The sequence below is a fragment of the Rhipicephalus microplus genome, chromosome 4 (genome assembly GCF_043290135.1).
Source record: "Rhipicephalus microplus isolate Deutch F79 chromosome 4, USDA_Rmic, whole genome shotgun sequence".
Taxonomy (NCBI): Eukaryota; Metazoa; Arthropoda; class Arachnida; order Ixodida; family Ixodidae; genus Rhipicephalus; species Rhipicephalus microplus.
In genome coordinates, this window is record NC_134703.1 from 144,926,757 (window position 1) to 144,950,587 (window position 23,831).

The window sequence follows — 23,831 nt, forward strand, 5'->3', positions numbered from 1 at the left end:
ACATGGTCGCAAAGTATCGATGGGCCTTCCTTCCCCCTCCCCGAAATATATGCCAAGCTTCGTTACCGACCAACCTTCGGGCTTCGTGCGTTTACAGCGTGAACGTCCACTCCAGGGCTTCCCTCCTCACAGCTCCTTACGACCGCCGGCAGCAGCCGCACTACTCGCGGTGGCGCTGGCATCGTTATACGGCGGCAGCAGCGGCCGAACGAGCGTTGCTCTGCCGGCTCTGCACTCCAGCGCAGAGCGCGCAATACGTTCACATCGCCGAGGAGGTTCACTCCGCGTGGCGCGTGTGGGTGCGCTATGTACGGACGTACGCATTGTCACTCCTCGTTCTCCTCTGCGTGCGTAGGGCGTCCAAGTGGTGCGTTCTGTGTGTGGTGCATGGTTGGTCTCAGGGGACGACGCTTCTGCTTCGTTCTGCTCGGCGGGACAGAGAGTGTGTAACGACCAGCGAAGGCTACACCCGGCGAACGACGCTGGGTTATGATGCGCTAGGAGTGATCGTTCGACCCCGGTGTTTGTTTATCTAGAACCGTAGAATGATCGCTAGGTAGCCATGGGAGTCCACAGTGATCGCCGCCTAAGGCGGCTCGTCCCTCGGATAACGTCATTTCGGATTTTTCTAGGCCTTCTTATCACCCTCCTCGTCTCCACGACAGACGCCTCCGATGCACGTGAGTGGGGTTTATCTTGTTCATCATTCCGTGTTTGCGTGAGTTTTTTGCTAGTTGTGCAGGGGGTGTTTGGGCGTGCAGTGTATATCTATCTACGTACGCTCAGTTCGCGCGATTGCTTCGCTGTTGTAGCTGCCAAACGTGAAAAGTACCAAGTACAGTACCGTCGACAGGTAATATATATGACCATCCATGTTGTATAACGCACAACTCAATGACTTAACATTAATGACCGTCATCTCGCGCCTGGATTGATGACGCAGGCTTACCTAATTTTTATCGCATAGATGAATGGACCCAGCCAACCATTATTATAGTCAGTGGTATAAAAAAGGCAACGTAATGTTTCCACATGATCTCGATTTTAATCATAGCAAACCATTGTTATAAGTATAATTGAAAAATCACGTTTTGTTGCGTAACAATGGCCACGACAACACCGTGCCTCCAAAAACGCCATTTTTATAAGGGTCCGGGGTCCCGTTCTCTCTCTTCCATGTATAATGTCCATTATTTAGCACTTTCTTCACAAGCTCCACATACGTCTCTCATTACTAATGCAATATAAGAAGATTGCACACATTTAGGGCTTCGGTGGCTCATTGGCTGTTTACTGGGTCTAACATACAGCACACACGGTAAACAAATGTAAATGTACCTATGTTATTCAACCTCAGGGTGAACTGGTGTGCACAAATAGACAAGGACACAGAAAAGATGGGACAGGGTCAAGCGCAAACTTTCAACTGAAAAAAATTAGTTGAAAGTTTGCGTTCGTCCCAGTCCCATCTTTTCTGTGCCCTTGTCAATTTGCGCACACCAGTTTACCTTTCAATATGAGCAAACTCGCCCAGCTGCAAGTTTTACTGAACCATATTATTCAATCTGAACTGTTCAGTCACTTGTACTGCCAATTTCCCGAGTGAAAAAAAAGGCAAATTAGTGCTGTACAAAGCCCGAAAAGTCAGTGAATGGCTCTCCGCAAGCATGGAATGTTAGCATATATGGTGTCCTAAAATATAAGAATCCACAAAACTGCCTTAGAGGTGTCCAGAGCACTGAGTGTCACTAGCAGCAACGACTTTCGGTGTGCGGCCGCCAGCACAACTTCTTCAACGAAAACAGTGACCAGGCATACAAGCCTCTTTAAGAACGGGATCTGGCTACTTAAGACTCTCAGCCACATCTCCGCGCGCAACACAAAGTTACGATTCTGTACTGATACACATTCAAACGGAAGACTGTGCAGTACAGACCAAAGCTTTATGAACGCTAAAACACTGCGTTTGAGCGTTGTTAACATTCGAATGTTCCGAACGTTGTGAAATTGGGCTTCGTACAACCAGAATTGGTCGTGAGTGGTGCCTAAAAGAAGCTAACAAAACAGTTGTATTTATAAAGCAGTTTGCGGTGTCTAAGGTGGCGCACAAAATGAGCGTAACGCTATAAATCGCAGGCATGCAGCCGTGCATCACGGATGTCCGGGAAGCGCGAACTTTTTCTTTATTTCTTTTTGAAACATGGAGCACCTGACGGGGCCCTGGTTGTCGTATGTTGTCATCGCACGGCATAACCCAGGTAACCATTAAGTCAAATCACGTATAGAAACAAAAAAAATAGGAAGGAAGCAAGGAAACCAAACAGAGAACCAAAGGCGAAATATCAAGAAAATTTAAAACAGTACAAGAGACAAAAAACAGTGAAAACAAGAAAAAATAAATAAAAAAGCAAATAAATAAAATATCGATGAGAAAAACGAAGGCAGCCTAGAACCGTACTTCCTCCAGGCTTCGCATCGCTCGAACAAAGCGGCTTTTTCTTTTTTCTTCAATCTCGTTTTGTTTCTATTACAGTGTTAAAAAACGTTCACTTATCAGTTGGTTATAATTTCTTGTTCAACATAGTCTAGCCCCTACACGTTCCATCACCCTTGTCAAAGACGTGTATACTCGTCTCAGTACCGTCGTAAGAACCCGGTTTTCAAACAACTTCTCTTCGAATTAAATAAGCTGCACTAGTTTGTTCGTTTCGTCTCGTCAGTACACGTCCCAGCAAACTTCAGGGGTAAAAGCCACTGCATTCACAAAGTGGCAAGCTGAACCAAGAACGCTCACTTTCAACTCAAACTCTGAGTTATTAACCGCTCAATAATTGCATTCCTGGCTGTAAAATTTATAAAACTCGATCGGTCATGTCTTGGCAGCGAGGCTTTAATAAAACGGAGAAGGCTGCTCCGCCTATGACAGGTGATTTCTATATGCGATGATTCTGGGTCGGTTCACGCTATTCACTGCAATGCGTCCAGCAGAGCTGTCTGTTACCTATAAACAGAGATAATAAAGAAACAAACAGGCTTATAGGATAAGAGCGAAATGTAAACTTTGATGAAGTGGTTTTTCAGTACAAGTTCATATATACGACCTTCTGCAAAGCCATAGTTGAATCCAAGCCAACAACAAAAGCTGACTTTGTTTTATCCAGCCGCGTCGAAAAGAGGACGTAGCGACGTTGTTCACGTTGCAAGGGCACACAACAGTCACGAACGATATTTTTACACAAATGATACACTTCCGAGCACATGCGGTGGGCGCGCCACATGAACAAACTTGCAGCAGCTGAGGCGCCTTGAAAACAGCGAATCATGCTGACCTGTTTGGTGATAGAGGCGGCGGTTTGCTTCGAATAGACACACAGTTTTCCAGAAACCCAACGCGAGACCAACTTCGGAGCAAACCGAGGCCCGCACTTCAGACATAGAGAAATCATAAGCGTTAACTTGGCGTTACAATGCAAACAACTTTTCAGCTTGCGTTCTGTGTGTTCAGCCGTGTTCGCTAAAGTCAACGCAGAAATTTGGGCTAGTTGATGGTGGGGAAATTTTGCGTGTTAGCAAGTGCAGGGGAACAGACACAAAAGAAAGACACAGTGAAACAAGATGTTCCACACCGCTTGAAAACATGCACGAACGTTACAACTGTCCTGTTTAAGTGTCTCTTGCTTTTGTGTCTGTTTAGCTGCGCTTGCTTAGAGGCAAAATTTCACTCAAGGCGTTCCTAGGTCGTAAAGGTATAGAAGCAGCGTGTTCATGCGAAATAGTGCATTACCGGCTAATCCCATTTCGAGCTTTTTGGTGAGGACACGAACCTGCGTGGTTTTCGCAACCACCATTGATGGGAGTGATCGCAAACGGGGCTCGTTTATACCGTGCTCGTTTCGGTGGGTGCCCAGCCCGAGCCGCGGAATTTAACCTTCAGGCTCTCGTTCGCTCAGAATGCTGCTGCCATGCCACAATCACGAGAGGACCCTGAATGGCGGCAGCTGTCGAAAAAAGGGAAGGATGCGGGGAGCGATGAGGGGCCAGCACAATCACCCGACCACTTCGACCCCCCTCTCCCTTTTTTTTCTCTCTACCTTTAATCCAGACTTCAGGACGGGCATTGACGACTCACCACAGCATCACACAAAGCAGCGTACAGGTCACAATGGCCTTTTTTTTTCACAACCGGACCGACCTGTGATGTTTGCATGATTATGCATCTATGCATGCTCCTATAAGTAGCCCACTTGCTTTCAGTGTCTAATGTTCTTAGAGCCAGATGCATGTAATGCATCTCAAACCGATTACATGCCTACTGCGATAATTTTTAAGGTTGAATTTTTACCAGTGCATCCTTGTTTTTCTTTTTTCTTGATTCCTTTTTGACTGCACAGGCAGCCATGACTAGGATATTTCTTGGTGAAAATCCTAACTATTCTTTGCAATTTATATATAAACTTACGTGCGGCTCCATTCCCAGATTATCCTGTTCGTGATAATCACTTCTTTTTCAATTACCTCTTGCGCATGAGGGAAGTCTTCAATATCAACTCTTGTTTCAAAGGAGTAGTCTTGACTAAGAGAGACTCTAGCGTACGGTTGCATATATATGCATATATAAATTGTACATGGGCAAAACACATGTGCCGAGCACTGCTATTTCTAGGAGAATACCCCTTGGACAGTGTCACAAGCGTAAGTCGTACAATCATGTAGAAAAACGTTATAATTTATCGTTTTTCTATAGTATCCAACCAAAGATGGTATTGAATTACTAATATTGTCATTGTACAATATTTCGACTGATGATTGGAGCCGTCAGAAAAAACTTGAGCTCTAGTAGACCATTATTCTCCCCGTTTCTTCGTTTTTTAGGGGCGAAGCTTCTTTTAGCGGCAACCGTTCGTCCCTGTGTAACCAATCTTACATTTTGACCTCCAAGGTGAGGTCGGTGGGAGATTTCTTCTGTGCGTTGTTGAACAACAAACATTCGCAGCATGCACGTGAACTGAAAGCCGAATTCTCCTGTCTCTCATTCCCCCTTAGCAGCCATTGGCATGTACATTTAGCACTATCTGACAAGAAAGGGTTGCTACGTTATACTCGCTGGGCGTAACCTCCTTGGTTTTAGAATGGTTTAGCGAGCGTTGGGCTGTAGTGCCATGAATACAGTGAACTAGTATATACCATAAACTCGAGGTGGTTAAAGGTGGGAAGTAGACACGAAGCGCAAGCCGTAAGAAAGTGTGCGTGTGCCTCCTTTCGTTCTGTCCTTGGAATGTCCGCTGGATGGCGGTGCTTCTATATGAGGAATATATGATGGAAAGATGCGAGATGGTGGTACTTGGAGTGTTGAATAGGTGGACGAACGGACACACAGACAGATGCATGGACGGACAGACAGATGGCTGCACGGACGGATGGACGCATGAACGGACGCAGAAGCGGATGCATGGACGAACGCAGGAACGGACGCACAGGCAGACGTGCGGACGCATGAACAGATGCACGCACGGACGGGTGGATGGACGCACGGGCGGCCACACAGACGTAGGCATGAACGAACGGAAGCAAGAACGAATGGACGGACGGATGCTTCGCCCCACTCTCCATCATTCACTCCGTGGATATGCTGCCATTTTTTTCTCTTTTTCTCGTTCGTTTGTTTGTTCTTATAGTTCTTTCGGGCACCCCAAGTTCGGCGACTGTGCAGGTATTGTTTTTTTTTGCTTACCCCGACAAGGGATCGAAGAAACAAAGCAAGAACGAGGGCGCATGACTTCTTGTTTTGCATTGGCTTGGGTGTTTTTAGAGGCGCATAGATTTTCTCAACACAAGCGCTCCCGTCCGATTGCCTTAACGTTCTGCACATAAGGAGCCCGTTACGGTTCATTTTCAAGTGCAGCTTGACAAATGCTGCGTCATCCGAGTAAGCTTGCTTCGTAGCGGGCAAGGCATTACGAAGTCGGTTCGTTTCAGTGGCGTAACTTATAGCCTTGTCAAAATCACTCTCGCAGTCTGGTCATTACGTAGCAGGGGTGCCGGAACAAGAATAAAAAATGTGAATGTTCAAGAAATCAGAAACTCAAGCAGAGCTCCTACAAATGTAAGCATGGGTTGGAGCTTCTGAAGTCGCTGAGGCGCACGTGATGTCAAGATTAATTTCTCAAAGATGTCATTAAAAACCAGTAGAATGTAACGGGGCTCGCCTTTGCGTTGCAGGAACGTTAGCTTCCTCCATTGTACCATAACATCTCACATGTAAATTTTCAAGATTATAGGTATGTCAGATGTATCGCACGTGAATGGGACACAATATAGGCTTAGTTGTCATCTACACAGGACAACCGCATCCACGAGGTTAACTTCTAGACTTCCCCAACATAAAGAACAGTGGCAATAAAAGAAACGTCGTCACATGACGGATAAAGGAAACCACAATGGAACAGGGCCGACGCCCGACTCCTTTCTTTGAGACGGCGTCAGCCACTCAACAGGCACGTTAGCTTTTTGTCGCCAAAGACCTGCTGCACGCTTCTTGCGTGTGGTGCACCCAAAACACACACACATACACAATCAAGATCCCATACTGATAAACATTCAGAGCGACGACTGTGCAGTACGTATCAAGGCTTTATGAACGCTGAAACACTGCGTTTGAGCGTTGTAAACATACAAATGCTCCCAACGTTGTAAAAATTGACCACGTGCAACCAGCCATCCAGCTCACAAAGCTGCTGGAGTGTATCTGGCGTTCCGTGATCAATCGGCACACGAGACTTACGAAAGCTGCCGTCAGGCGTGACTCACCTGTCTGCCCTTCCTGCTCGTGGTGCGTGCGCATTTTAACGATGTGGGCTCGCTCAGTGCCCCCTGAAATACGTGCTGTTTGCACAGTCTTTTGCGGCTCGAGTTGAGGCAGGCAGTCTAAAAAGTTGGCCGCGTGCGTCAAAGGAAGAAAATATAAAATCTGGGAACACTGTTTGGCACTGCATACGTAAGACTCCCATTATTGTTCCTTGATTGATTTGTAAGGTTTAACGTCCCAAAACCACCATATGATTATGACAGACGCCGTAGTGGAGGACTCCGGAAATTTCGACCACCTGGGGTTCTTTAATTTGCACCCAAATCTGAGCAAACGGGTCTACAACATTTCCGCCTCCATCGGAAATGCAGCCACCGCAGCCAGTGTCTTTCACCCAAGGCAAGCAATAAAGACGACGAGTGCATCATGAGAGCGAACTTCATTTTGATGAATTATATAGGATGGAAGTTATCGTTATGGTATGGTCTTTAATACCCTGAGTTTTACCTTTCTATTAATCAGCAATACTGAAGTGACGTTTCAGTTTACTTACGCAGCCAAATGATGTGATCGTGTCTAATCGTCACGCATTATCGTGACGTTCTGGTTTACGACCGTCAATGGAGAACCACAAATGTGTGTTCATCTCCGTTTCGCTTCCGAACATAAGAAGCATTGATTTTGAACATTTATGGACTCAAATGCGACGTAGCATTCCAGTGACTGCATGCACTCTGGTTTTATTATTACAGGTTAGGACATCAAGTTTTACATGCTGGTTCACGGTCTTTCAATTTCTGCGTGTAGCTATTTCCTTGTCTTTTTCTCGTACTGCACTGTTGACACAACGGCTCGTAAAAGCGGGTCGATATATTTCACGAGGAGACATAAACCAACGCAGTTTTCCCAAAAACAATTTCATTCGTTAATTTCCATTCTTCAAGGTAAAGCACTTGTTTACAAAAAAGATTAGCTTTTTGCGTATCATTCACCTAGTTGAGAAATAATCAAGGAGAAAACGCGGAAGTTTTTTTTTTATTAGGAAGTTGCACAAGTAAATGAAGGGAATTTCGGGGATGAAGCGAATATGTTTGAGGCCCGTGTGCTCAGATTTGGGTGCACGTTAAAGAACCTCAGGTGGTCGAAATTCCCGGAGCCCTTAACTACGGCGTCTTTCATAATCATATGATGGTTTCGGGACACTAAACCCCACATATCAATCATCAAACTTTCGGGGTACACGTAAATAGAGAGTTTTGAAAAAAGAAAACAATTGCGACATGACGCATACATCAATTCAAACCTTTCATTGTTCTTGTGAGGGACCTGAAGATGCCCCTTCAAAAAAAAAGCAACAGGTATGCCAAACTGAAGCAGGGTGTTCATACGTGGCCGTCCCAATTGCATACAAAGGTTACAGTACTCTGCTACCGACACGAAAGTCGTGGTTTCAGTACCGGCCGTGGGAGCTGTACTGGTTACACTTCGGAGGACGCTATATACGAAAGGCCCGTGTACTCAAGCCTCGTAAGCATATCACCCTTCGGGCGCGTAAAACCCGATGAGTTGCTCTATTAGATCACACAAGCGAACAAATTAATCAAAAATACGAAGCACTGTTGTTAAGATCTGTATTTTCGCAAGAAAAAGGCATTCGGCATAAACTGTGGGCTGATAATGGGTGCACTATACTTGTAAAAGTCGTAATTCATACCAGTAGAGCACAATGCTGGTTATTACATAATGCACGCAACAGAAAATACCGCGTGCGTGGCCATATGTTTACGCCAACTTGCACCATCGTACCGCACACTATAGCGTAAATTGTTTAACCGGCTACGTTTCATAAGCCGCAACATTGAAGCCGCATTCCATTGTAGCATTCGAACCCCGAGCAGCACGCAGGAATAATGGTGAAAAATAGCATTTCGGCGTTCCTGGAGGAATTCGCGAACGGGCTGAGATTTACTTTAAAGGGACCGACGACTGCCCAGAACAGAAAAATGGCCTGCAGCGCCTCTAGTGGTAAAAACTAAAATTATTCGATGTAGCCTGTCAAAAGATCGTAGATTAGTGTACGCTGTTTACAATTTTCTTGTTAGTATTGAAATATCATTTGGTTCTCTATAGTAAAAGATATTTCTACATAAAATTTTGCATATTGGCCCGCGTTAGTTGTGTGCAATAAAGAGACGCTACCTTCGCTGACGTAATGATTGCATGCTAGTGGGCACGTTTTATTCGGGCTCATGAAACCGTGCAAGCACATTACAGGTCGCTAACATTTTGGAGCGACGTGGTTTTACTAGCTACAGTTTGTCTCAGAAGGGACGTGTATTGCAACTCGGCACGGCCACTCATATTTGCAGTGACGTTGTTGGTGACTTGGCTTGGCTCGTGTGTCGAGAGAGTAACGATGAGGGGCCTAGACCACCATGACACGGGTGCAACAACGTTGGGCACAAGTTGGCGCATGCGCACGCAACGTAGTACAAATACAGGGAAGCTATATAAAGCCACATCGTCTCATTATAAGAGCTTGTTATTTTCAAAAACAAATGCAAAGCTCTTAATAGCCGTGGTTAAGTATACAGCTACTGAAACTCCTGCGAAAGCAGAACAATGGGAACATGCCAAAGTCGCTAGAAGGTCTACCTGCATCGCTCCTAATTCCCGTCTTTACAGACGAAAAGGGACATCTCTGTTCATACCCTTTCATGTCTAAAAATACGGCTTATGAAATAACTATATGTGCTTTTAGGATTACCTAATGCCGCTACGAACATCATACGAAGGTAAGTGCTTCATGTCAGGCCGGCAAAAACTGGGCCAAAAAAGTCAGTTGTCGGTCCTTTTAAAGTCCTCTCCGGGATAACGCCGTATTTCTCTATCCCGTGGCGCTAGCGTTTCATTATCCACGTGGTGAGCTGAGCTCTCATGTGAGGGATACCAGGGGAAAGCGCGCTAGCGTCACTAATTCATGAATCTCTGTCTATATACTTTTTTTACGACTACCTTTCCATCTTTGTGTTTCAACTTAAAAGGCGCTTTATTGGTTTTCGGTCTCAGCTCATCGACCGCACTGGCGCAAAATGAACCTATGCATGATTCAGAGAAGCCATTACGCCCGTCAGCAATCCTTTATCTCGCTGCGGCTTTTCCGGGAAGCTAGATGTTAGTGACTTGGTGGCTTCGTCTTGGATTCTCTTTTTTCCACGTTCTGATGTTTGATCTTTTTATGCCTTTATTATCTAAGGCTTCTAGAAGGGCTTTTTCTTAGCGTACGCAACTGCCGTGTCTTAGAATAATGGGAGGATGAAACATGTCTTCGCGGGCAGCCCAAAATTTAATGCGCACTGGAAAACGACGACGCACGGAAATGAAACGGCGCTGCGTTTCGTGATCGGGAAATGAATGTGTGCTACAACTATCCTTTTCTTTTTCTTTTCTTGCTGCTGGCTGCCGTTCACGAAGACGTTAGTCTTTCTGAGGGTTTTTCTGCACAACAAGGCTTTGTTGGTGTTGTTTTCCTTGGAACATGGCTTATACCTAATAGAGGGGATTGGCCGAGTATAAGGCAAAGTTTCCCGATACTTTCCGCATTGCTGAATTCCTTGGAGCACTAGTTGGTTAATCAAGATATTAAGTTATAATTTCGAATTTTAATATATATATATATATATATATATATATATATATATATATATATATATATATATATATATATATATATAGTGCGCAGACCATTTAGCAAGAGACTCGTTTACTAGCAGTGATGCATTCCTGAACGATGAATAAAACATCCCTGTGGCTGTACCCCAGTGTGGAGTTTCCAAACTAAAGAACAGGTTTTGATAATAGCAGGCCTAGTTTTCGAACAGTTAGTGCTAGTACACCTTTCATGAATAAATGCTGACGGCGACAACATTATAAAGAATGACAGATCAGTCTATCTTGATTGCAGTAAATGAGCATACGCAAATTCAATAAAATTGATATATGAAAGTAAAAATTCAGGAAGCTTACGCGGACAGAAAATTTTGTGATGGAAACTTCCATTATCTTTGAATCAGAAGGGAGATCGCTGTGCCCGAAAAATAACACCTGGTTGCACTCAGGAAAAGCCGTTAGTGCAGAGTCTCATGAAATTTTTCTTAATTTTCAGCGTGCGAAAGTGCACCACGGTAATGTGTTCTGTATAAGTCCGAAAATAGGAATGATCAGTGCCGAAAGGGATGCTTTCGCAAGAGAATCAGCCATTTAATTTACCAACAAACATTCTTGCCCTGGTGCCCACATTAAATTAATGGTTTCGAGATGACAGGGAACCAGTGATTTAAAAAGTTTCAGTATGGGTGAGCCACCTGATGTGGACTGAGAAGAGCACACAGATAATCTGCCAGTTATGATTGCTACGACAGGAATCGAACTATTAAACGTCCGCAAACCTAACATTATTGCCATAAATTCCCCCAGAAAGACAGAAAGAAAATCTGGTGAGCGCATTAAAAATTACCAGTCAAGTGCAGGGCAAGGCATTCCGCAGCCTGATTTATTATCTTATTGAGTCGTCCGTTGCAATATTGCTCTTGCGCAAAGATAACCATATTTTCCTTTTTCTTCTTTCTTAATTATTAGGCTACTAAATCTGCATGTTTTTTTTCTGACATTAAAAGGAACCGCAACACTTTTTATAGTTAGTCATGAATATCTGGAATTCTTTTTTATATTAGTTCTTGGAATAATTGAAAAGTGTCATTCTTTTGCGAGTTTATAGGAGTTATTTAAGTTGCAATGATTCGCTTAGTAAACGCCATAAACTATTACTTGAAATTTGCGTTTGGTATTGTTTTGTTCTTGCGCGTTTAGGTGTTTTTGTGTTCGTGGTTGGTGCGATAGTCTCCTGTGCAGAAAGAGGTACAGGCTTAATTTTTAAATAATGTCTCACTTTATATGCTGAACTGTCTCTTGACATATTTGCTTAACGCAAAGGTATTTCACAGCTCTCACATAGGGTAGAAAGCAAATTATCTTGCGCATGAAATAGATGGTGTATGGTTTTACCTGTTCCGTAAAAAAAACTTATGAAATAATAATAAAAATATTTAGGAACAAAGTGCTACTAAAGAGACGTCGTCTTCCATCATTTCACAGGTTCTGAACCTATTCATGTCTTTTGTACGCAGACTCCAACGGGGGAAATGAACGGTCGTCTCAACAATACGCCATGTTCGGCTATAGTTAGTGATCGTTATTTGAAATACGTGGCGCAAGCTTAAAATCAAGAAGAACGAAGAAGAGACATCAAGAGCGCCAATTAACAACCAAGATTATTTTCCTGAAGCACTCGCTATGAAAAGTCTCTTATAAAAAATTATAAAAGCTGCAAGAACCTTCATAACGCGAATGCTTCAGGAAAATCAACTCGGTTGCCAGTTGGTGCTCTTTCTGCCTCTTCTTCGTTTTATTGCGATAGCAACTATATGTCGGCACTGATGTCGTGCACCATATATATATATATATATATATATGTGTGTGTGTGTGTGTGTGTGTGTGTGTGTGTGTGTGTGACGCTACGATGAGCCACGCCACGTCGCCCATTCATCGTAGCGTCATATATATATATATATATATATATATATATATATATATATATATATATACGTATCTATATATATATATATGAAAACGCAAGAAAGACAACAAATTTTGAAAAAAGACTCCGGCACACGGAATCGAACGTGAACCTCCGCGTCGCGAATGCGAGGCGTTAACCACTAAGATATGGATAGGTACATCCTCCAGCGCTCAAATGGCAAGCTATATATATCTACCACTTACCGCTTTTGATGGTTGTCTCGGGGGGTGGGGGTGGGGATATTGCGTTTTCAGTATTAACAGCAATATGGCCCCGAGAGCGTGCGGCGGCGCGCGTCCTTATCTTTCACGCGTACTTTGCCTCGCGGAGGGGAGTGGGTGGTCGTAAAGCCCATGAACGCACACTTGTTCGCCCTTATCTCGTGATTGGGAGCATCTTATCTCTTGGCTGCCCTGAAGCTTTCATAGGAACGATTCTGTTGTAGTTGTGGTCACTGCAATCGTGCTTAGTCTCCGTTTGCAAAAAAATTGGCCGCATATCCACGGAGTGAATGATGGAGTGTGGGGCGAAGCATTCGTTCGTCCATTCGTTCTTGCTTCCGACCGTCCAGGAGTCCGTCTGTGTGACCGTCCATGCGTCCATCCGCCCATCCGCACGTGCGTCTGTTCGTGCGTCTGTTCGTGCGTCCGTCCCTGCGTTCGTTCATGCATCCGCCCCTGCGTCCGTTCATGCGTCCGTGCATGCATCTGTCTGTGTGTCCGTTCGTCCATCTATTCAACACTCCAAGTACCACCATCTCGCATCTTTTCATCATATATTCCCCACATAGAAGCACCGCCATCCAGAGGGCATTCCAAAGACTAAACGAGAGGTGGCACATAAACAATTTCTTACGGCTTGCGCTTCGTATCTACTTCCCACCTTTAACCACCTCGAGTTCATTCATGGTATATACTAGTTTATTGTATTCATGGCACTGCGACTAGATGCTCGTTAAACCTTTCTAAAACTAAGGAGGTTACACCCAGCGAGTATAACGTAGCAACCCTTTCTTGTCAGATAGTGCTCAATGTACATGCCAAAGGCTGCTAATGGGAATCGCAGCGTGCGCGTTAACTTAAAGCCGAATGCTCCTGTCTCTCATTTCCCATTAGCAGCCATTGGCATGTACATTGAGCACTATTTTTCAATGTTCAACAACGCACAGAAGAAATCTCTCACCGGCACCACCTTGGGGGTCAAAATGTCATACTTGTTACATAATACAATGGCTACGAGGGACGAATAGGTGTCGCTATAAGGAGCTTCGCCTCTAAAAGAGCGCGCTTTTCGGACACAGCGAAGTAACAACTGAGACGCTTATTCACGGTCATCTGTACCTGTGAGTACGTTTCGTGCGTTACTTATGCGTGAGAAACGCGGGGCACGTTTCGATCTTCTTGCCATTCTGCGTGTGAACTTCCAATCGGTTGCTATTGTGTTCATTGCTTCGCCGTTACGGCAAAGCTGCGACTTTTTCTTGTTTTAAGCTTGCGCCACGTCTCTCAAGTCGTCTCAATAACAACTTGGTCCTTGCGATGTTCACTTTAGCATACTGGACATAGCAGAAGGACACCGTCACCTTAATTATGTCGTGCTTTTTAAAGCATCATCACTGCAAAGCTCCGGCCAGCCACTCCCGGTACGCTTCTCAACCATCCAACATGTTCCATACTAGTCAGAACAGATCTACACATCCGGAGGCACGCGAGCGGCCGCCCTTGCGTATCGACTAGCGCGCGACGCATGCAATGCTGTGGTGGTGGAAACGTCTACGCGTGCCCGCTGAAACCGCGTAACTTTACAAACGCTCTAGCTCTCACCGTTGCAGCATTTTGAGGGGTCTGCCGCTGAGCGCACGTTCAAAATCCGAGCGAGCACCGTGGGCTCTGATGAAAGCACGTATGCGAGTGCAGGCACACTGTGAGGTATAGAGAAGTGAGAGGGAGCTCTGCGCATTTCATGAATGCCCGAGCAGAGGGGGTCCTTCAGCAGCTCCTCCTTCATCCAGTCTTCACAAACCCGTGACGCATCGGAGCACGCGTGTTCCTCGGTGACACGTTTCCCTCGCAACTGGTGGGCCTGATGAATTATAGGAGCAGCGGGCAACGTGTTTTATACAGGCGTTAAGGAGCACGACACACTGGGCACCACTTTCTCGGCCGGAGGTGAGGTCCACGCATCCGGTGGCTACCGGGGAACTCTATAGATGCGTGTCCTGGCGTCCAGTGGCGCTCAGCCCCACGCCGTTTTGGTTATGGTAGTAAGAGTCTGGAAAGCTCGACAACACAGCGCGCGCTGGTCAGTCAGGAGGTGCTCATATTGGGGTATATTGTACCTTTCGAGTTCAATACATTGTTACTCGACCACTGTAGTGTTAGCTCGACCAGTTCAGACTGAATAAATACTCTCCGTAACAATATGATGAACAGGCAAGGGTTCGTGGCCATTGTTGCCGCTGCTAAAGCGTTTCTCTCTTGTACGTGCGTGAAGCAATGCTGACAAAGCGCACATGCTGGGTCGTGACTCCAGAGGCATTGCTTTCCCTTCCCGCAGCTCTTATTCATCACATGGAGACAGAGAGAGAGAGAGAGTAGAACTTTATTATAGAGTCCAGTGTAGACGCTGGAGTCGCACCGCGCATCTGAGCTATGGCCTCGAGGTGACTGGCAGGTCATGTCTAACGGCCCTGTCACGGGCGTAGTGAGCGGCCAGGGTTTGGTCTGAAAGATTTGCGTGGCGCAGAACTGCACCCTATTTGTCGTTGCTGTAGGTCGAGCCAAGTGAACCGAATTTCCAAGGCATGTGTGCTATTTCAGTGGCTTGCCCGCAAGCCTTGTGCAAACAGCGTCGGGAAGTTTGTGTGGATAAATTCAATTAAATATGGTAACGACGGGTACAAATGGGCTCACGTGAGCGCAACGAGACTGCCTGAGAACTACTGAGCTTTGAATGTTGGATCGGGAAAGCCTGCCTTGCACCTGATGCGTTCACTCAGCCCCGTTGTGAACAGTAATAGAGGTGAACGAAAGGGCGTGCCGATGCGGCGTTCATCCTTACAGGGAACACGAGCTGTCTAGATAGCTTGAGTGCCAGTGTCATGCAAAAATGCGTTTATGACCTGTAAGTGTATGAAGACCCATTGGTAAGCGATTGCTGACAGAAACGCCTGGCACTTGTTACGCTTACCGTTTTGTACGAGTGACCGTCGCCATGACTGGGGCTGCATTGGCGTTGCACCTAAGTTGGACCGGTTAATGAAAGCGACTTAGATAACAAATGACCGGAACGCTAACGTGTTTCTTGTAACACTTTTATTACTTAAGTACCTCGAAGGTAGTACTATAGTCATAAAAAAAACTGATGGACAGGAGTAGGACTTTAGCGTTGGCGGGCTTAAGTTCCACGCTTGAAACACATTAAATTTTAAGATTTTCTGCAAGCTTTATACTGAATATTTATTTCTTTATTCATTTCCAATACCTCAAAGGCCCCAATGAAGGCGTTTTCTATGACAGGTTGGGCTATGACAACGGATTAAAGGGGTGGATGTTCGATCGCTTCTTTGATGTTAATGATACTGGAGTGGTCACGGTACAACGTGAGAAGGAAGGCCATTCCAATCTTGTGCGGAATATGAGCCACACGTGACTGGAGTTTGTCAATCCTCAAGCTAATAATTTCTTCCTTTTCCTGAATTCTATTTCACTGAAGCGGAACAATGTGATGCTTCATAAAAATATAAAAAAGAAAGTTTTTTTTTTCAAGTATATGTCCCTTTTCACGTTTATATTAGTGCTCTTTATGGCTAACACACGCCAAGAAATTATTTTGCGTGCGTAGAAATCAACTTTACGGTGGATATATGCCATACGTTTCGCCTATTGCTCACGTTCTCACACGACGAGAAATCGAATGCTCTGCCGAAAAAAAATGCTAAAAAAAGTTCATTCGTTCACTACGTTAGTTGTTTGGATGTGTTCTTCCAGATAGTATAGTATAAAATAATTGTGCTTAGACAGCGCTAGACAATGAACAAACAAGTGGTGATAATGAAATACATGCGCTGTGCATGTCAACTTCCCGTTCTCTGTGTATTTGTAGACTGCGCTGCCTCAGCGTTGTTATGAACCCAAACCAACTTGCGCATGACGAATTGCAGCTATCATGAAATCTATAAAATTGATTGATATGTGGGGGTTACATATTTCTATCACCTGGGGTTCCTTAACGCGCACTCAAATCAGAGCACACAGGCTTACATCATTCTCGTACATCAATAAAATGTATCTTCTGGTATTTCTAAGCGCTGCGAGTTTCCGTTGAAATTTTTGAAACTGAATATGTCATCAAATGTGTTCCTATTAGCGGTGCATTGTCAGCGTATACTCTTCGGTCTTCAGGAGCACCATCTTGCGATGTTAAAAAACAGTAAGCGTGCTAGTCTGCTGTCTCGAGTAGAAGCCTATCTCGAATAGAAACAGTGCAAGTGCAGCTTGCCCACCCAGGTAAACTGTTTTCAATCTATCTTGGCTACCAAGGGCCGTCGCCGTGCGTTCATTATTTCCTATAGTCATCCACAACTCCTCAAATTAGATATTATTGTGTTGTTCTTCAGCGTGCACCGAAAAAAGCTTTAAACAGACGGAAAATCGCTGAGCATGCTCTTATGAAAGCTACCTGGGAACATATCGCGGCTGCATCAAAGAGCGAATCAGATTACACGAACCGTTCGATATCGAAATGCAACTGCGCTTCTAACTTCGTTTTCAAAAGGCTATGCACGATCGCCTTCGAGGAAAGTAGGATTGTAGGGATGATGGAGAATGGCTCACGCAGCAGAATTAATGTAAGTAAAGTAATTCTCACTGCACCTACAAAGGCCGCATATAATATTAAAAACCCTCCTGCAGCATCGTTGAAATCAGGTGACGTCGCACTCTGCTTCGCCATGCGCTGCTAGCCGACCATGCACCCTAAATTTGGTGCAGTTTTTTGCGCCTATAGCTATGAAATTCAGAAAGTTTATACTCTAAACTTGGTAACATTTATTATAGGAACACAAAATTGTATCTATCGCATTACCACGCTCAGAGTATATGACTCCGTCACCTGACTTGAAGTTCTTGCATGGGCACGACATTGAATTTCGGAATACCTCACCCGTTTGAGGCACACTTTAGCTTGCAATCACTTCACAATTCGCCACAACTGAGCATGTCCCAGTCAAGCACGGACAACGCGGTGACTACACGTAGCGCCCAGCCGTAAAAAAGAAAGACAGTAAGGAGAAGACAGGGCGGTTGATCATATTGTGCCCGATTCGCTAACCCTTACGAGGGGTAGGGCAGGGTAAAAAAAATAATCACAGGAAGTGAGCGAAATGAGGTGACATACGGGACCCACGTGCACACCACAGCGTTCATCGTGCATGCATAGAGGGTCTTTTAAAATATTCCGGTTAATATGCGATTTTCTTGAAGTGGGCTGGTGTCCACGATCATGATTAACAGTTACGAGGACTTCTTCCAGAGAGCACAAAACATGTTGCACTGCGCTTCGAATTGATAGAGTTGTTATAAGTTCAGGTATAGTGCTCAACAAGTTTCTCAGATATCTCAACTCAGTGAGGACCTCCGCGATTTGCAAGGAAGCCCAAAACAACAACATGCATGATAGAAAGAAAGAAAGAAAGAAAGAAACAAAGAAAGAAAGAAAGAAAGAAAGAAAGAAAGAAAGAAAGAAAGAAAGAAAGAAAGAAAGAAAGAAAGAGAAAAAGAAAGAAAAAGGAAGGAAACGTCAAGATCAAATGATTGCATAGCCGCGTGAGTTGCACGACCACATTTCTTCATGTTGCTTTCAACCACAGGCCGTATAATTGCACCATATCACGAATATCGAAGCGTTCTTCAGCGCATGCATGGTAGCGACAATCTGCCAGAAATCTCCTCTCTCGCTGATCTTTCTTTTTATTAGCCGTTCATACACCACACCACAACATGACCTGCACTCTCCGAACATGCCGATGCTTGTCGATATGCGCGACCACGGTTATAATGTACTTTCATCATCCAAGCTTCGTGTTTATTTCTCCGTGTATAGGACAGGTAATACACGCTTCTCGTAGCACAACCAAACACCAACTGTGTCGTCATTGGACTACGCACTTATCTAAACTCAGTAGACGCGGCGCCACCGTGGCCAGAAAGCCGGTCGACGTCGTCCCAATCGTCGGCGAACGAAAGAGGGGCGCCGTGCAGCCACGTTCAGTGGATGAGAGTATATAGGGACGTGGAAGATTGTGAGGTCACGTATGGCGACACAATCGCGGTTTGACGGCACGTACGTTCGTAGAAGCGCCGCGGAAGCCTTCCTCGGCTTGCTTGACATCTAAGTGCGCTGCAGAACAACTTGGCGATAAAGCAAGAGCAAGATAGCCCTATACGCTGTGATAAAAGGAAAACTAACTTTTCCGCTTTAGTGAAACAGTGCTCACGGGGCTCGGCGGCTCAACCAAATATGGCGGGTTCAATCCTGGCCATGGCAGTCACATTTCGGTTAAGGAGAAATTATAGAGGCCAGTGTACTGTGCAGTGTCAGTGCACGAGAACAGGTTGGCCGAAATATCCAGAGCCCTACACTATGGCGTCTCCCATAATCATATTATCGTGTTGGAACGTAGAATAGCCGGTATTATTATTATTATTATTATTATTATTATTATTATTATTATTATTATTAGTAGTAGTAGTAGTAGTAGTAGTAGTAGTAGTAGTAGTAGTAGTAGTAGTAGTAGTAGTAGTAGTAGTAGTAGTAGTAGTAGTAGTAGTATATAAACACTCAGTGCAGGCACAGAAGACTGCAGCGGGCGAACGATCATTAAAAAAAATCTAGGATTTGACTGCATTGGCGTGCATACCACGCAGTCTTCCCATGAATTTGGGGACTTCAACGCTGTTTACTCGTAACAAAGTTATTGTTCGGTAAACACAAAGAACATTGTATAGGCCCATAACAAAGATGTCTATATTAATCAACAGTGTCAATACGAGAAACAGTTCCGGAATATATGACATGTCTAGTGGAGTTGGTATGTCGATGCGAATTTAAAATATGCTCCTAGGTTAATCAAGTGACCAGCGTGTTATTGCGCAGTCAACTAAAATTATATATAATGGACGAATACTCCTCACGTCTAAACTGATTATTTGAAGCTTATTAGCGTTTTTTAACGAGTGAGCCGCAACATTATACCTGCACTCACCTTTTGTGCGTCGACGTTAAAAAGTGATTCACGCTTAAAAGAGAGAGAGAGAGAGAGAGAGAGAGCTTCGTCCTAGTGTAGCCAAGCCTCAAGGAAGTTAGAAGCCTTCTTTCTTTTTCTTGTTTTCTCTTTTTTTCTTCGTCTGTTTCTCTCTTCTATATATCTTTCACAGTTCTTTTTCCGCCCTATTTCCGCTCTCTATTTACATTTATTCCTAATTTTCTCCCCATCTTTGTGTTTTTGTTTGTTGCTCGCTTGCTTCCTCTGTCTTTTCAATTTTATACGTGGTTCTAGCTGCATTACGTTAAGTGTTGTCAGCATACGACAATCAGCGCGCCTAAGTGCTCCCCGCATACAATTTTTGAAGGCGTGTTCGATACTTTTTGACCCATTTCTTATCTTTGCGCCACCGGCAGCAGTATCCCTTTGCATTGCGCACGTCCCGTCAGACACAGCGTGATTCTGGTTTACGACAATGTTTACGGCAGATGGGACGAATGAGGATGGATGGTGACAGGTAATTGTGGTGCCGAGTGAGTCACGCGAGTTGACGTGACACCCCAAAGCGTTCACCACACGTACGCGTTATACAACGCGTCAGCGCAAGGCGTGTAGACTCAGAGTAGTGCCCTCTCCATGTGGAAGGAGAGGGTGCGGAGGGAGTTGACGCAATCTCCGAGTTAATGAGCCCCACAATGAATGACAGATTGAACGAAGGAACAGTTATAGCGATATAAACGTAGAAAAAAAATATGTAAAAATGAGTTTTTGTGTCGTGGGGCCCTTCTGACCCTTGACGTTGACCAAACAAGAAAATAGTACTTGCAATTGTAGATGCAGAGATTGTTACATGCGACGTAAGGAGTTTTTTTCTGTTTTTACTATAATTATGAGCGATGCTAAGAGCTGCATAAATGACATTTTTCTAACTAATAACTAAGAGAAAAGTAATTTTGAAGTCAGTGGAGCTTTTCTAGTTGTTCTGATTTTTAAGCCTGTCAGTTGGCTTCAAATCCGGATTTCCAAAATGTCACCATCCCTTCATTGTGACGGACTTGAAAGCCTTTGCTTCAAGTGCTGGGCTTGAAGAGTGATTGAATGGCTCAATTTCGTCACTCCCGATAAGATCCTGTCCGTAAAGAACGTGCGTAGAGTGACGGGCCGGAATCACTCGCAAGATGCCAGACGGCGTCCGTATGAAAAACGAATGTAGTGAAGCTGGAGGTCACCGCGCGTCAACTCGACGATCAGCGGCCGCAACAAGCCAGAAGTGACGTTTTTACACAGTCGTATAACCCGGCAAATACGCCTTTCAAAAACGCACGCTCGTCTTTTCTCAGAATCCTTCTCGTCACAACGGCTGCAGTTGAAAACTACTTTTTATTGATGGCGGGCGGGACTAGATCATATAAGTGATACAGAGCTTAGATATGCCGACGTCTTTCAGTTGATGCCCCAATGGCGCTCGCGATGGAGGAGCAAAATGAGCGATTTTGGATTTGTTTTCAACAGCACTTGCAGTGGCACGTGGATCCGTAAGCGAGCGTTTGGCTGAAGGCGAATGTCGGCATCTCTTCGTTTCATCTTACATCTGCGCAAAACAAAAGTGATGCATTTTTCGGGAAAGCAAGGGCAGCTCACGTTTAGGCCTAATGCAGTTAAGAAACATCCCTCTTTTGCTTGACAGTGTACATTCTAAAAAATATCGAGTAAAAAGGGTGTCTTTTTGTCCCACAACAATAATCGTCATCAGGCTTGCGTGCGCTTCCTTTCTTGAAAAGTCGGCTCTGGCCACTTTCCTATCGATAATGCAATGTAACCGTGATGATGGGCATGTCGATCGTGTCAGGAATGTACCGGGCGCGGGGCGATAGTGCAAGGATGGAACGCAATATGGATGATGATTATTGTCATGGGTGAAAAGTACATCCTTTTCACTCGCTCTTTTTTTAGGGTGTAGGAAGACAATGACGTCACCGCGCGCGGACTGTGAGCGAAGGCGTTACCTACTTGACACCACCCCAACACCTGCGGCCAGGGAAACACGGTGTGTACACAGGGACAGCGTTACACAGGCTAGTTAAAGACCTGCTTAGCATATAAAATTTGCTTCATGTGACATATCTAAATATAAAAGGATGAGCGAAGTAAACGCAAAATGCTGTGCAGATCGGCCACGAAGGAATCGATTTACAAAGTCGCAACCCTTTGCTAACAACTTTTGTTAAATATTGCTACAACTAAAAGGCAGTAACTCGTGTCGTATTGCATGTAAACAGTGGGCGTTTGGGTGCTTTATTTTTTGTTTGTTTTTATTTCGCTCGCTCTAAGGTGATCTTTATCGGGAACAACTTGCCAAACCGGCAGAGCAGTGTAAGTGTACGTGTTTCAGTCCCTCGTGTGGCAAACCGCTTTAATCAAACCGCACATTTAAAATGCGACTCGCGACAAACAGCACCTTTCTTTATTGCCCGCAGATATCCACCGATAGATTGAAACAACTTTATAGGGCTATTTACTCCCTTGCGATTATTGTGAGACTCACATACACGTCCAGCTTATCTCGTATTTGGACGTGAAATGAGTCGGCGAAGACGTGTTTCACCGTGAGAGTTGCGGTGCTTTATACGACCTATCGCTGTAATTCGACTTGCCGCAGGTATGTCCAAGAGTGTTTTATTTCTAAAGGTCGGGGAAAGATGGAGAACAGACATGCGTGCGACGACACATGCTCGGAATTGTCCATAAACGTCGATACGAACACAGATTGTGTTGATGCTCTTGTTCTTTCATTTATTTTTGCCGTTTCAATGATTCTCTAAAAGACCATTGCAGTATTCATAAAAGCCATTCGCAGGCAAGTATACTAGCGTTCCGTCTCTTTATCATCGTTCCCTACTTGGACAGAAGGAAAAAAGGAAGGAAGGGAAATAGAGGGAAAAGAAAGGCAAGGAGGTTAACCAGCCTATAGGCAGCCAGTTTGCTACCCTGCGCATGGGAGAGGGATGGGGGAGATGAAAGAGAGCGGAGAGGGAAGATAGAAACAGCACATTCGGCAGCACATGTGCGCACACTCAGTCATAGTCCAGTCTTGTCTTTCGCGGTGTGTGACATTGCTGTTACAGTCGCTTGTTCAAGTCGGTGTCGCGTAGGAATTTCAACAGAGCCTTCGTCGCCTTCTGTTGCAAGGTCTTCTCTCGGGCACTTGACAGAATAGTGTCCACAGACATTTGGCTGTTGTCGATGCGCGCAAAAGCAGACGCCAGTGACTGTCTCTGGATTTCATACAATGGACAGTCACACAGGATGTGGTGTAGCGTCTCTTCGCAATGACAGGCATCGCAGAGAGCATTGTCGGCCATTCCTATGACAAAGGAGTAAGATTTTGTAAATGCCAACCCTAGCTATAAGCGATGAAGAAGGGTGGCTTCTCTTCGGTCGAGTCCAGTGGGCATGCGGATAGCCATCAAAGAGGGCAGGTGATGTTGACGATTCGTATCGATGCTTGGTGGGCACCATAGTGAAAACGTGATTTCACGCGCAAGTCGTCGAAGATTACTGGCAGCATCAATCCTCGAAAGTGGTATGGCTTCTACTCGTGTTCCTTCAAGGGCTGCCCGCGCGGCAGTATCGGCATGTTCGTTCCCTATGATGCCGCAGTGACTTGGCAGCCATTGAAGCGTCACATGATGCCCTTTCTCGAGTAAAGTGTGGAGAAGGCATCGAATTTCGAAAAAGAAGCTGTTCGTACGGGCAGCGACGCAGTGCTGAGAGCACAGATTGTAGGGCAGCCCTTGAGTCGCTGAAAATTGACCATTGTTGCGGTGGTTCTCGATTGACCACACAAAGTTCAGCGCGCAAAGCAGCTAGTTCCGCTGCTGTAGATTGCGTGGAGTGGTCAGTCCTAAAGCTGATGGTAACACCTCTTGCTGGGATAACTACTGCCCCTGACGAACACTGGTGGTTCGTGGAACCATCGGTGTATACATGTATGCTCTCTGAATATTTCTCGTGCAAAAGAAGGAGAGACAGTTGTTTCAGCACGGGCGACGAAAACTCAGATTTCCGCCGGATCCCTGGTACACTAAGATGCACTGTGGGTCGAATAAGACACCAAGATGGTA

At 45.0% G+C, this 23,831-nt stretch overlaps 1 protein-coding gene across 3 annotated transcripts in view; it reads left to right on the forward strand.

Moving 5' to 3' along the window:
• Positions 1–262: 262 nt before the first annotated feature.
• The window catches only part of LOC119172901 (protein sax-3), a 249,292-nt gene continuing 225,723 nt past the window's right edge, over positions 263–23,831 (forward strand). For all 3 annotated transcript variants that reach the window (XR_012895001.1, XM_075893715.1, XM_075893716.1), the window contains exon 1: positions 263–680. Coding sequence is in view for 2 of the 3 variants with exons in the window: in XM_075893715.1 (XP_075749830.1) it covers positions 563–680 (118 nt within the window). In the remaining variant the exon portion in view is untranslated. The remainder of the gene's footprint in view (positions 681–23,831) is intronic.